Source organism: Equus asinus, chromosome 28 (assembly GCF_041296235.1).
Source record: "Equus asinus isolate D_3611 breed Donkey chromosome 28, EquAss-T2T_v2, whole genome shotgun sequence".
In the NCBI taxonomy this organism is placed as follows: Eukaryota; Metazoa; Chordata; class Mammalia; order Perissodactyla; family Equidae; genus Equus; species Equus asinus.
In genome coordinates, this window is record NC_091817.1 from 37,581,391 (window position 1) to 37,596,366 (window position 14,976).

Sequence of the window (14,976 nt, forward strand, 5' to 3'; positions counted from 1 at the left end):
AACTCTTGTAGTACAGTTTGATCTTTTATGTTATTTTCATGTATAACTTTAATAAAAGCATACATATAGTTTAAAAAATAAAGAGCTTCTACAAATCAACAAGAAAAATACCAACAACCCAATAGAAAAATAGGCAAAAGAAATGAACAGAGACTTCACACAAAGAAAAATAAAATGGCTCTTAAGTAAATAAAAATATGCTCAAGTATAATCATATTAAAAGAAATGCAAATTAAAATTACTGTGAAACACATTTTTTTTTCTATCAAATTAGCAAAGAGCAAAAATTGGATAGTGCTCTGTGCTAGGGAGGGCATGTGGAAACAGACACTCCCTACAGTGTCAGGGAAGTATACACTGGCAGGCAACATGGCAAGAGCTATCAAAATTTTAAATGCCCATGTCCTTTGACCTAGTTATTCCACTCCTAGGAATTTACCTTGTAGACATAGACACAATATACAAGATGACGTATATACAGGATATTCATTGCAACATTGATTATAGAAGCAAAAGACTGGGAGCCAATATCCATCAGTAGGACATTGGTTAAATAAATGATGGCAGAATTTTATGGTGGAAGAAAATGCAGCTATTAAAAAGAATGAGGCAGCTCTAAAGGCAATGACGGGTCATCTTCCAGTGAAAAAAGCAAAATGCAGAGCAAGAGTGCATAAGATGCTATTAAATGTGTAAAAATTAAAGGAATACATAGATGAATGTGATTTCATATCCATATAATATCTGCACAAGGATAGACAAGACACTTGTAATCTTGGTACGTCAGGGGAAGGCAATAGTTGGCTTGGGTAAGAGGTGGGGAGATGGGCACAAAGGTCACATGCTTTTCATTATCTTATCTATTTAAATGTAGAAATGAAACATATTTTTAAAGATTTAAAAAAAATAAGTCCACATCTTGTCCTGGGACCAATGATATAGAATATTCAACAGGCAGACATATCTTAGTGAAGTTATTGGTCTTATTGATAACCAAAGAATTCTATGGCATCTAAACAGAGAAGAAGAGACCCATCAAGGGAAGATTCTGGACTAACCTTGAACTTCTCCACAGTGACACTCAATGCCAGAGGACAACGGAGCAATGGCTACAGAGTTTTGAGGGAAAGAAAGGGTGACCCACAAATTTTATAACCAGCCAAACTGTCCTTTGAGTCTAAAGGTATCAGGCAGACACTCTCAGAATTCGAGGAATCAATGAATACAGCACTCATGCACCCTTGTTGAAAAACCAGTTTGCCAATGAAATACAACCATTCACAAGAAGAACCACATAAGGCATTCAGGAATGAAAAACCTGTTTGGAAAAGACTGTTAGTAAACACTGAGTCCATTTAACTATAGAACTGAGCCTAAACAACTTTGACAGTTATGATTTCAGAACAGAATGTTTTAAACCTCAGCTGTTTAAAATTAGCGCTATAGTCAATAAAAACTTGGAGGTGTGGGGGAAGCATAGATGCTATTCCATTGCCTTTTACAGCTGAGTGTCAGTAAGATATTGTCTAAAGTTGAAACTGCTTAATATTGAACCGTCCTTTCTCTTGATTATAAGGGGATAATAGTAATAATTGGCATCTGTAGACCATACACTGTGTGCCAGGCACTGCTCTGAACATATCACCTAGATATTAACTCATTTCATCCTCTTAAAAAGAGGTCGGTGCTATTAGTGTCCCTGTTGAAACTGAAGGCTAAGAAGGCCAAGCAATAAGTTCCTAGAGCTAGTAACTGGCAGAGCAAGGATTTGAACCCAAGCAGTCTGGCTCCAGAGTCCATGATCTTGGGATTAATATATTTTGTATAAGAAAATTTTTTCAGGTTTTTTCTTTTTAGAAAAAAATCAAACATGATTTTTTTTTTTTGGTGAGGAAGATGGGCTCTCAGCTAACATCTGTTGCCAATTTTCCTCTTTTTGCTTGAAGAAGATTATCCCTGAGCTAACATCTGTGCCAATCTTCCTCTAGTTGAAACACGATTTTTTAAATAAATTAACCTAATTCCGTTTTTGTAAAATTTTATTTATCCATCCTTCATCCCTGGACTAATGTTTACCAAATGTGAACTCTGAAAAATAGTATACAGTGAAATTTTGGATGAGTTTCTAATTTCTTCTCTGTGCTTTTGTATATAATGTAAAATGTTGTGGACATGTATCATTTCTACAGAACAACAAAGTCGTTCCCCTGGGGAAAAAAATGTTTAATTCAATCTTCAAAGATATCGAAACACCAAGCATTGTGATACCAAGTGTGGCAGATGCCCTAGAAGAATGGGTTCTAAATTGTGCCCAGCCACCTGTGCCAAGTGGCCAGCTAGGCTTTCAGATGGGATCAGCCATTACCCTCTCTGACTCTTGAATCAGGTGACTGGGCTTTATCAGATGAAACCATTTAATCGCGTCACTGAAGATCACAGTTAAATACCTGACCCTTAAAACTCAGCGGAGAGGGAATCTGTAAACAGATGCATTCCTGTGTGCATTCCTCCCAACTGCCGCGGACACTTTCTGCAAAACCAGGAGGCGGCCTTCAAGCCGATTAAATGTGAGAATTGAGCAATTCCTAAAAAAGCCAACGCGTAGCCAGGCTTTCTATGGGAAGGTGTTACTGCGGCCTTGGCATCAAGGAACACTTGGGGATTTGAATCAAAGCAAGAAAAGAACAAACAAAATCTACCAAACAAACTCTGTACAGCTCTGAGTGTCATTCGAAGTTGAATGGGAAACAGTGGAAAGTGGAAAACTCTGTGCTTACGAGTTAGAATCGCAGACATTAGAAAAGAAATTAAATGACCTAATCCGTCCCTTTCTGGGTCACCCTCTTCAGAGCCCCTCCTCCAGGGCTTTGGAAAGCCTTTTTAAACATTTCTTAAGCAAAGAACTTTTCCCACTTGTCTGGGAAGAGCATTTTTCAATCTAATTTATTTTTGGTTAAGGATGTTTTATAATAGTTACTCATTGTAGATTTTCCCTTTTACAACTCCTTAGTCCTCATAACCTCACAATGCTTATCAAAATCTTTTCCCAAATAATTCCTCTCCAGATTTTCTTTGCTTTCATTTTCAACTAATAAAATATGTGTGTGCATATATATTTAAATATCTACAGATATTGATAAATATGGATAGATACAGATATTGATATTGATGTACTAGCTGTTTAATTATGTATGCGTGTGAATACGTAATTATGGATAAAGTGCAGATAGATATGTATTTCCCACTAATCTGTATGTATGTATGGGTGTATCTGTATGTGTGTATGTACATAAATACATATAAATAACTTTAGTTGTCTTGTTTCCTGTATCAGGTTGGAAATGCATAATACAAAGGCTGGTTAATTCCCCATCATCTTGTTTGCAGCCTATTAAACTGGAGATCGGTGGAGAAAAAAACCTGCTGGTCAAGTTTGACCCTTCCTATAGAAATGATTTAAACAACTGGGTGGCAGAAGAAATTCTAGCAATCAAGTACGTGGAGCACCCTCAGGTGGACAGCCTGAACCTGCGTGGAGAAGTCCATTATCCCAACCTCAGCTTTGAGACCATGGAGCTGGATTTCGGCTGTATCCTGAACGATACGGAGGTGATCCGATACGTTACAATGACCAACTGCAGCCCCTTGGTCGTGAAGTTCCGCTGGTTCTTCCTGGTGGACGATGAGGAAAATCAGATAAGGTACCAGCAGCAGAGGGCTCTGGCAGCCCCGCAGAGCTCCTGTCTGCTGTTCACTTTTTTCTCCTTCAGGCTTTACACTGGGCTTCCTGTATCCGTATATTCGTTTTTTATGAATACTTTCAGTTCTGACAACTAATTATTGACAGAAGTAACAAGGAGCCTAAAATCATGGTCCATCCTAGATTTTCAAACCAGAAAAGCAGATAAAATATCTTTATAAGCCCCAATCCCTAAGCCTGCTTTAATTTGAATCTAGTGGTTGGATCATTAGAAATTTGTCACTAGTGGCTGGTCCCCTGGCCGAGCGGTTAAGTTTGTGTGCTCCCCTTTGGTGGCCCAGGTTTTTACAGGTTTGGATCCTGGAGGTGGACATGGCACCGCTCATCAGGCCACGCTGCGGCTGCGTCCCACACAGCACAACCATAGGCACTCGCAGCTAGAATATGCAACTACGTACTGGGGGCTTTGGGGAGAAGAAGAAAAAAAGAAGATTGGCAACAGATGTTAGCTGAGGTGCCAATCTTGGGGGAAAAAAACAAAAAATGCCTTTAAAAAAAAAGAAATTTGTGGGGCCAGGCCTGTGGCCAAGTGGTTAAGTTTGCACACTCTGCTGCGGTGGCCCAGGGTTTCGCTGGTTCAGATCCTGGGAGCGAACATGGCACCACTCATCAGGCCATGCTGAGGCAGTGTCCCACGTGCCACAACTAGAGGGACCCACAACTAAAATACACAACTATATATACTGGGGGGATTTGGGGAGAAAAAGCAGAAAGAAAAAAAAGAAGATTGGCAACAGTTGTTAGCTCAGGTGCCAATCTTTAAAAAAAAAATTTTTTTTTTAAAGAAATTTGTCACTAAAAAATAAAGTCTTTGTAGAGTTTTCTTAATAAGCATTTCAAACCCAAAGCATGAATTGCATAGGACAGTACATTGAGCATGTGTGGCCCTGAGCTCCATGTTGCCTGTTCTGCGTGTTGCATTCTGGCCCGTATATGCGTGTATACAGACGTATGTATAGACACATGTACACAATAGTGGGAGGAGGTGAAGGCTGAAGCAGAAAAGCTGTGTTCACAATATTTGTGTTTTGAGGTGCCTCTCCTATTCAATTAAATTTAAATTCAATTAGAAGCTAAATCTGAACTTAATTTGGAAAACACTCCTTTAAAAAAATAAACAGCCTGTTTTAGTCAGGCCTCGGAAACATTTTCATCTGGGTCCAAATCCTCATTGGTGACCACGGTGAATGGGCTTCTGTGGATTTCCTTATCGGAGGTGTTGACAGCTCAGTTTTTAGCACCTAAATGTTGAGTGGCCATGCTTACCTGAGGAAGCCTCAGGTTGTTTCCTTCGCTTGTCAGTGCCTCCTGTACATGATCCTCATCTCATATATGACAGTCACCCTTTCCTTTCCCGCGCTTGTTACCATGGTAACCGTGGCTTGCTCTAGATGTCTTCCATAGACATCTAAGGATGACCCCGCGTAGCACTGAAGCTGGGCCTGGGCTGAGTGAGGCAGCTTGCTCATTAGGTGCCCAGGACTGTTTAGGTTTGGGTGAAATTCTGAAGATGGTGAACATTTAAAATAATTATGGAAAAATCAGCCAAGCTGACCTAATGAGCTTTGAATAGGAGATTCTGTGAATTTATTCTGATGTAACTCAGCTAAATGAGTTTATCCATCTGGGAGCAAGGGACATACTTTATTTATTTATTATTTCTGAGAGGCCATTTCCATAATTAAAATATTGACATTTTGAAAATGTACTTAGCCCAAACTAGAAATGATACACTTAATTTTTCATTGGTTTAAGCATTTATTTAACCATTTATTTCCCTTTCTTCAATATCATCCTATATCTTGATACCGAGCCTCTGCTTATAATTCATTCCTTCCTTCATTCATTCATTCAGAGAGTCATTCAGAAAACATTCAGTAAGTGACTCTTATGCACCAGATAATGTGTGAGGCATCAGATACAGAAGTGAAATGAGACCTGGTTCTTGGCCTGAGGCTACTGGGGAAGCAGATGTGTAAACCACAGTAGACACATGATAATACCAGGTCCTGAGGAAGGATAGAGCTGAGTGATGGCTCAGAGGAGTCAGAGAAGGCTACACTGGGTAGCGCAGGTCACTGTTCCAGATGGGGAAGCTGGGAAACATTCTAAGTGACAGGAATAGCATGTGTGTATTAGTTAGGATTCATGGATTCTGTTGCAAGTGACAGGAAACCTGACCCTAAGCAGAAAGGAAAAGGAGAGCACACTTACTGGTTCCCACAGTTCGAGAGTCCAAATCCATTCCAGCTTCTGGCCTGGCTTAAAGCAGGAACTCAAACAATGTCACTGGAGCCTGAGTCTGTCTCTCAGCTCTGCTCTTCCACATGTTAGCCGAGTTCCGAGATCAGCATTTTTCCCACAGTCCCCAAATGGCTGCCAGCACTCCTGGGGCCACGTCCTTGCAGATTCTGAGCCACTGGAAAGAAATATGTGCCTTTGTCCCAGAACTTCCATGAGATTGACTCTGATCGGACCAGCTTAATCACGCTTCCTGTCCCCTCCTCCAACCAGTCACTGTCAGGGGGGAGCAAAGCACTGATCGGTGTTGGCCTGGCCACGTGCCCCGCACGAAGGGCTGCAATGGTGACCTCGGAACCACAGGGACTGAAGGAGGTGAGAGGGGGCAGAACTCCAGACAAAAACTGACGTATGAGAGAATGAATGCTGGAGAGACGAACGACATGCACCTACCTGTGTCGACAGAGGGTATGTCAGGGCGGCTACCGTGCTGACTTCACTGGTAGGGGAGAAGTCAGGGGAGACGAGAGTGGGGAGGTGGACTGGCAGTAATGTGTGTGAGGCCTGGTATTCCATAATAAGGAAGTCACGATTTGTAATGAAGAGAGTGACAGGTTTTATCAGAAAGATAAATCTTAGCAGTGTTCAGCACTTTTGCCCAATCCCTCCTTCCCAAAACACGTTCCTTTCTTGGCTTGAATAACACCATACTCCCCTGCTTTTCCTCTTATCCCCTCGACTGACTACTCCTTCTTGCCTCTCAGCCAGCAGCAACTCCACTGGAGCAGAAGGAGCTCAGCAGGGTTCCCTCCTAGGCCCTCTGCTGTCCCTGGCAATTGCACCCACCCCACAGCTTCAGTTAGCCCGTCGCTGAGGCTTCCAACTCTGTCTCTCCACCTAGGCCCTTCTGCTGAGTCCCAAGTGCGTCGCCTTCTTGAAGTCTCCTCTTGGATGTCTCCCAGGTGACTCATGTCCAACATGCCCCACACTAAACTCAGGCTCTACCCCTGTCCCCCTGCCCCACCCGGCCTCTCCTCCAGGGTCCCCAGTCCCAGTAAATGACATCACTGTCCTGGATGACGTCCACATTCCTTCCTCCTCCTAACCCCCCCACCCCATCTAATCCATCACCAAGTTCTACTCACTCCACCTTCTAGAAACCTGTCATTCCCATTGCCACTGTTGTTACCCTGGTTCAAGTCACCATCGCTTCTTGCCTGGACCACTGCGACAGCCCCTAACTGGGCTCTCTGCTTCCACTCATGTGCCACAAGTCCATCATCCACCCATCAGCCAAGTGACGAGCATGGCACTGCCCCCCTTTTCCACTTTTAATGACACCCGTGCTTCTTAGGATAAAATGCAAAAGACTTCCTGTGTTCTGTAAGGCCGGGCAGGCCCCCGTCCCGGCGTTCCCTGCAGTTTCTTCTCAATTCTCTGTCCTCTCACCCCTCGGACCTTCTTTCTGTTTACCGACCACGTAGGCCTCCTTCCTGTCCAGCACTGTTCCTGTCGAACTGCGCTCTCTCTGCTCGAGCTCTCCCCACACCTCGCCTAGAGCCCTGCTCCCTCGTCAAGCCTCAGCTGAAGTGTCCTTCCCCAGGGACGCCTTCTCCGCGACCCTTCCCTAGGTGACAGCCCCTGCCATCGGCACTGGTAGCCCATCTCCTTGGGGACTCCTCGCACCTGCAATTATGGCTCAGCGTCCAGCTTCCCAGCTGGCTCTGAATCCCCCTGAGGCCAGGGAGCACGTGTGTCCTGTTGCCTCTGCATGCCAGCACCCGGCACGGTCCTTGCCCAGAGTCAGTCCTTAAGGGCATTTGTTAATCAATCAACTGCTCCCCCTGCTTCTACTACTCTTCGTACTGAGATGAGAATCATGTCATAACTGGTTTAAGATTCTTTTCTGTCGGCTTCCTGGCACCTGCCAAATGGAAAGATTCAAGACGTAAATGTCACCTTGAATAGCAAAAAAAAAAAAAACGTCCCTCGCCCTCCAGGTAGGCTGTCTCTGTGCGGGCCATCTGAGAAACACAAGCCACTCATTGGCTAAAGGTCACTTTTATCAGGTAGAGCAACACTCACCTTTCTCTTCCAATTAGAACAACTCTAAGCCTTACAGTTAGTAAAAAAAAAAAAAAAAAAAAAAAAATGCATAAAGGAAGGTTTTCCTTTTCTTTTATTAGGCAGAGGATGAGGACGCCTAGACTACTGTCAACGTTCCTGCCTGTCACGGCACATACATCTCCTGTGTATGTGTGTGCGTGTGCGTGTGCACGTGTGTGATTTTGTAGGCAATTCTGACTCATACATTTAAAGCATCTCTCTTGGTGAGCATATTTTTTTTTCCCAAGTTTGCCCTCATGTCACATGTAAGAACAAAGAAAGAAGTGACATGGACAAATGGACAAGCATGCTGAATAAGCACACTGCCAGTCATCGGCTCAGGGACATGCGCATCCATGTGAGTTCCCGTGTATGACAGGGCTTGAGACTGACTTTGGTGGGTGACAGTCTGTGCCGCTCACGCATACACATGCAATGAGGGAGCCAGGATGAAATATGCAGGCTGAGTATATGTGCCCGGGTAGCCAGCGCCGCAGGGGTGTGCCTTTTATTGGGCTTGTCTCTTCGGCCTGACTGCTCGGCTGGATGAGAACATGATGCTTCATAGCATCTGTGTGAAAGAGGAGCCTGGGGAAGCCCCCGCTTGAAGCAGCCTTTACTTCTAAGAGGGCAGAGAAAGCCAAGGGGACCCTGCCTCCGCTGGTGTCTCTGCCCAGGCTCAGAGCCGCAAAGCTGAGGCAATGCTAGAACTTAGAACACATGGGCCGAGCGGTCTCCAAGGACAGCTTTGCCTTTTCATTTCCAAATCAGATTATAAATAAATTAAATACAAGGTCCCAAGGGAGCCCGCCCCTGCAGGAAAGGGACATGTGTTGTTCTCACATTGAGTTTTCTGTGGTGAGCGTCGGTTGTCCAATATTGTGATTGGAAGAGGAGGGTGGAAGGGCTGGAGGAGGGCTGGAGGGAGTCTTCTGGATGCTTCCATCTTTCTCTTCTTCATCCCTCAATTTCTGTTGCCTCGAAAGTGGAACTTTTCTAAGACATGATATATTAGCGGTAGTTGAGGTCTTGGGCTGTGGAATCAGACATGGCTGGTCAGAGTCCAGGTTCTGTCCTCGTGGCCATGTGACCTGTGCCCTGCCTTATTCACCTGTAAAGGGATAATGGAGAATCCTAGAGGAGTTGTTGTGAGAACTAAATGAGATATGTCTATAAGATGCATATGTCCTCAAGATATGAAAGAAAATCTGAAATTGGTGGCTGTTTTGGGGTTCTCACAGGGTCCCTTCCTCTCCTTCATTCCTTCATGTAAGTGCTACTAAGTGAAGCTCTCCCAGCATCCTCAAGTGTTAGAGCTATGGAGTCCTTAGACATCAAGATGATGGGTGCAGATCCCTTTTCCTTCTGATAAAGGGGAGAAAATCCTTTTCCTGTACCAGGTCACATTCATCAAGGCTGAAGCCAGGCATTAGCGGGTCACAGCCCGTGTGTGATCAGGAGGGCCATGCCCTCAGTGCCCCCCTGGCCTTCCATGCCGCTCCTCCCTGCAGCGGGGTATGCCCAGATCCATGATCAAGGGCAGGCCCTTGCTTTGCCCAAGGGCCTAACCAAGAAGATTAAAATGTAGGGGGACACATAGATTTTTATTTTTCTTTCAAAATAAAAATAGCTGTATTGAATCCAATGGGGTGAGCACTGGGTATCCTTATACTCCAGTGTCCCCAGCCTCTCAGTGTGCTGGCCAAGAGCCTGGCCTCTAAGGCACTCTCGAGCTCAGCCACCTGCCCCGTGTGGCCTTGGCAGGTGGCTGAGCATCCCTGAGCCTTGGCTTCCTCGTCTGAAATGAGGGGGATGATAATGGCGCCTCCCACATTCGGACGTGGTGAGGACAGAATCAGCCCCTACCTGCAGAGCTCTTGGAACTGTGCCTGTCACATAATACGTGCTCAGTAAATGCCAGCTGTCACAGCCATTCCTTTATGGAGGAAATTGAGTGGATTGGCACCCCTCCGATGCTAACACCAGGCCGTGTTTGGGAAGCAGTATCCCAGAGGCAGCTTTGAGACTTTTCTCCTGAAATCAGTCTGAAGCCACTTCAGGACACGGGGAGGCCTCACAGGGTCTGAGGGCTGCAGGTGTCTCTCGCTGGCCTAAGCTTTTGTCCCTTCCATAAATATCCCTCTCTCTTCCCCACAGGCCCTGCACCTCTCTGAACCCTTTAAGCTTGGGCACTCGTGTTTTTTCTTTTCCACCTCCCAGAGCAGCCTGGATAAGAGAAGAGGGCAAGCATGGAGCCCCAGGGCTAGAGGGAAAGCAGCTCTGATGGGGGACCAAAAGGGGTCCAAAAGAGGGAACAGAAGTGGCCCCCGCTGGCCTCGGGCAACGTGCCGCATCAAGCTATTCTGTCCCTCCCACCCCCTTTCTTCCCTGACTCTCCCCCTCCTTGTGTCTGAGCCAGAATGACAATTTCACAGCCCAAAGAATGAACCCAGGGCAAATGGGGGCTTCCCGGTCCCCCGTACGCTGGCAGGAAGTAGACAGCATGCCCAAAGGATTAATCTAGGTGAGATTAAGAACGGGGTGAGAGCCCTAACCGGAACCTCTGTGGCCTCCCTCACCCAGTCAGGGTGTTACGTGACCTGCTCTTCTGAGTCGTGTGTGGCTGAGGGTTGAGGGGCAGTTGACCTAAGAGTATTCCCTTAGCAGCCGGGCAGAGGTACTGGGCGTTAGGACTTCAACACATGTATTTTAAGGGGGACCAATTCAGCCCATAGCAGTCTTCAATAAAAAACTCAGTAAAGATATGAGTAAACACTTGAAGAGTGAAAAGGCCATGGTAGCAGAAGCCCGAGAGGCAGGGAGAGAGGTAGCAATATGACAGGACGAGGACAATATGACAGGACAATTCCGCAGGGCTGGGCCGGGTAGGGCCTTCTAGGCCATGCTGAGGAGTTTGATTTTTTTCCACACGTAGTGAAAAGTCATGGGAGGGTTTTAAGTAAGGGAGTAACATAAGCTACCACAAAGCAGAGTGGGCAGAAACAACAATCCTTAGACTAACAGGAACTGCAAGAGGTCGCTATCAACAGACCCACGACAGGAGCAGACTCATTAAAGGAACTTCTACTGGACGTGCTCGAGGAAGGAAGAAAATTATCCTAGACATAACGACTGAGATGCAGGAAGGATTTCTGAGCCCAGAAAATGGTACATTACAGGTAAATTTAAACTACCATTAACTACATAAAATAATAACAATAATGTGTCATCTGTGGGATTAAGATAATATCAATATAGGACTAAAATACCATTCAGGACACAAGGGGAGAAATTAGAGTTAAAGATTTTAAAGTCCTTGAGTTGTTCAAGAAGAGGGAATAGGTAAATTTTAGACACTGATAAGATTAATTAAAGAAAATAAATATGTAACTAGAAGAGGAAAAAAATTAAATGAAGGGGAAGAATATGATCAATCCAAAATAAATCAAAAAGTGGGGGAAGGGGTTACGTGGAAAAGATACAGAGAAAGAACTAAATAAACAAAAAGTACAGAATAAGGTGATAAAGTAAATCCAAATATACTGGTAATTGAAATCAATGTAAATAAAACTAGCTAAGAAAAAGATTGTACTTCTGAATTTTACTCAGAATTATGCTATTTTTAAAAGACACACCTAAAAAATAAGGACGCAGTAATGTAAAAAGATGGGGAAAGATATAATAGACAAATTCTAAGGGAGCTCTGGGGAAGCTAGGAAATATCAGATAAAATAGACTTAAAAACAAAAAAGGTACTACATCATTTAAAAAGTTCAGTTCACAAGAAAGATATAATAATTCCAAACTTCATGCATCTAAAAACATACCTTCAAAATACGTAGAGCAAATACAACGCTACAAGTAGAAATAGACAAATCTATCTTTAACAACACTCTCTCAAGCAGACGAAAAAATCAGCAAGATTATATTGCTTGTACTGCCCAGTACAGTAGCCACAAACCTCGTGTAGCTATTTAAATTTAAATTTTTTGACATTAAAAATGCAGTTTCTTAGTCACACTAGCCACATTTCAAGTGCTTGATAACCACATGTTGCTAGCGTCTATTGTATTCAACAGTACAGATATAGAACATTTTCATTAATGCAGAAAGTTCTGTTGGACAGCACTGCTACAGACAATTTGCACACAACAGGCTTGATATAAATGATATATGTGGAACATTCCTCTAAGAAAAAAAAATCTCCCAGCCCTATGAAATATTTATGAAAAATTACGGTACATTAAGGCTTAAAACAAATCTGTTGTTAGAAATGAATAAAAAATACATATTTAAAAGCAAATAAGTAAACAAAAACATAGGCTTGGATGCTTTAAAATACACTTCTGGGGCCAGCCCCATGGCCAAGTGGTTAAGTTCGTGCACTCTGCTTCGGCAGCCCAGAGTTTGCCAATTTGGATCCTGGGCGTGGACCTATGCACCACTCATCAGGCCATGCTGTGATGGCATCCCACATAGAAGAACTAGAATGACGTACAACTAGGGTATACAACTATGTTCTGGGGCTTTGGGGAGAAGAAAGCAAGAGGAAGATCGGCAGTAGATGTTAGCTCAGGGCCAATCTTCCTCACCAAAAAAAGTATACTTTAAAATAAAGAAATTTAAAATACACTTCTGAATAACCTGTGGGTGAAAAAAATCACAATGAAAATTAGAAAAGACTTAGATTGAATGGTGAGGAAAATAAACTAATGTAATGAAGCCAAAGTGTACTTAAATGAAAATTTGTAGCCTTAAATCAGTGGTTCACAACTGAAGGGGGTTTTGACCCCCAGGGGACTTTTGACAATGTCTGGAGACTTTTTTTTAAGATTGGCATCTGAGCTAACAACTGTTGCCAATCTTTTTTTTTTTTCCTTCTCTTCTTTTTTTCCCCAAATCCCCCCAGTACATAGTTGTATATCTTAGTTGTGGGTCCTTCTAGTTGTGGCATGTGGGATGCCGCCTCAATGTGGCCTGAAGAGCGGTGCCATGTCCTCACCCAGGATCCAAACCGACAAAACCCTGCACCGCCAAAGCGGAGCTCGCGAACTTAACCACTCGGCCACAGGGCTGCCTCTTGGAGACTTTTTAATTATTCTTATCATTATTATCACAATTCGGGGGAGCTACTGGCATCTGGTGGGCAGAGGCCAGGGATGCTGCTAAATATTTTTCAATACACAGGACAGCCGCCAACAACAAAGAATTATCTGGTTCAAAATGTCAATAGTGCTGCCATTGGAAAAGCCTACCTTAGATGCTTATGTTATCAAAGAAAGGAAGCTGAAAACTGAGTTGAAGATTCACAACATTAAAAGTTGAGTAAATAAATAAAGCCAACAAGAGTAGACAGAAGGAAATACTGAATATATGACCAGAAATTAATGAGAGAGAAAATTAGCATAAAACCCAAAGAATCAACAAAGCCAGGAGTTGGTTATTTGAAGAGACTAATAAAATTCACAAATTCACATAAGACAAACTAAGAAAAAAAGACACAACCATTATTAGGAATAAACAAGTAACATAACTATAGTTGCTGCAGAAATTAAAAAGATGAGACTTTCATGAATAACTTTATGGCAAAAATTTAAGAGAACTTGGATAAAATGGACAAATTCTTAGAAAAATACACCTTACCAAAACTGACTCCAAAAAAAGAAATCCAAATGGTCTCATAATCATTGAAGAAATTGAATAGTTTCAAATCTTTCTATAATAAAACACTAAGTCCTGATAAAGGCAAGTTCTTCCAAGCATTCAAAGAACAAATAATTCCAAAGTTATACAATCTCTTTAGAAAAAAATAAAAGAGAAAATATAACCCAACACATTTTGTGAAACTAAGTTAATCTTCATACCAAAACCCATTAAGCCAGGTCAGAGACATAAATATTTCAGGCCATTCTTTCTCATTAATTCAAAAATATAAATGTAAAATATCCACCAAGATATTAGCAAGCTAAATTCAACAAAGGATAAAAAGAATATCATTACCAAGTTGGATTTATTCCTGGAATGTAGGATTGTTTCAACATTAGAAAATCTAATAATTTAATATACAACATTACCACATTAAAGAAGAAAAACCATATGATTATCTCAATGGATTAAAGAAAAAACATTCAATAAAACTAAACAACTATTCATGGGAAAATTCCTTAACCTGATCAAGGATAACTTGAGAAAATGATAAAATGTTAAAATCACTACCTTTAAAATCAGAAACAAGACAAAGTTGCATTTCAACAGTTTACTGAAGATCCTAGCTGATGCGAGAGGATACAAAAATACATGAAAGGGACTAGATTTAGAAAGGAAGAAATAAAACTGTCACATTATGATTATCTACATAGAAAACTCAAAATAATCAACAAGCAAATTATTAGAATTAGCAAAAGAATTCAGTGAGGATGATGGATGGATATGTTATAAAAGCCAATTGTATTTCTATATAGCAGTGACAAACAGAACATAGAATGTAATAAAAAATGTGCTTAGTAATAAATCTAACAAAAAACTGCAAAATCTTTATGTATAAAATAACTTTATTAAAAGTCACTAAAGAAGACCTAAATAAATGGTGAGACATACTATGTTCTTTGATTTAAAAGACTCAATTTGGTAAAGACATCATTTCTCCCCAAAATGGTCTATAGCTTCAATGCAGTTTCAGTTAAGATCCCAACAGATTGATCCTAAAACTTATATGGAAGAGCAGAGGAATGAGACTAGCCAAGCCCTTCCAAACTACGAGGTCTTTCTATGCCGGATATTGCCTTACTATAAAAATATAATAATGGTAAGAGTATGGTATTGGTGCACAGATAGACTAAAGGAACCGAATAGAGTCCAGAAACAGACCC

The 14,976-nt window shown here is 42.3% G+C and overlaps 1 protein-coding gene across 4 annotated transcripts in view; it reads left to right on the forward strand.

Annotated features, from left to right (window-relative positions):
• Positions 1–14,976, forward strand: part of HYDIN (HYDIN axonemal central pair apparatus protein) — a 338,461-nt gene that overhangs the window by 181,179 nt on the left and 142,306 nt on the right. For all 4 annotated transcript variants that reach the window (XM_070500558.1, XM_044761259.2, XM_070500554.1 and 1 more), the window contains exon 23: positions 3,388–3,701. In XM_070500558.1, coding sequence (XP_070356659.1) covers positions 3,388–3,701 — 314 coding nt within the window. The remainder of the gene's footprint in view (positions 1–3,387; positions 3,702–14,976) is intronic.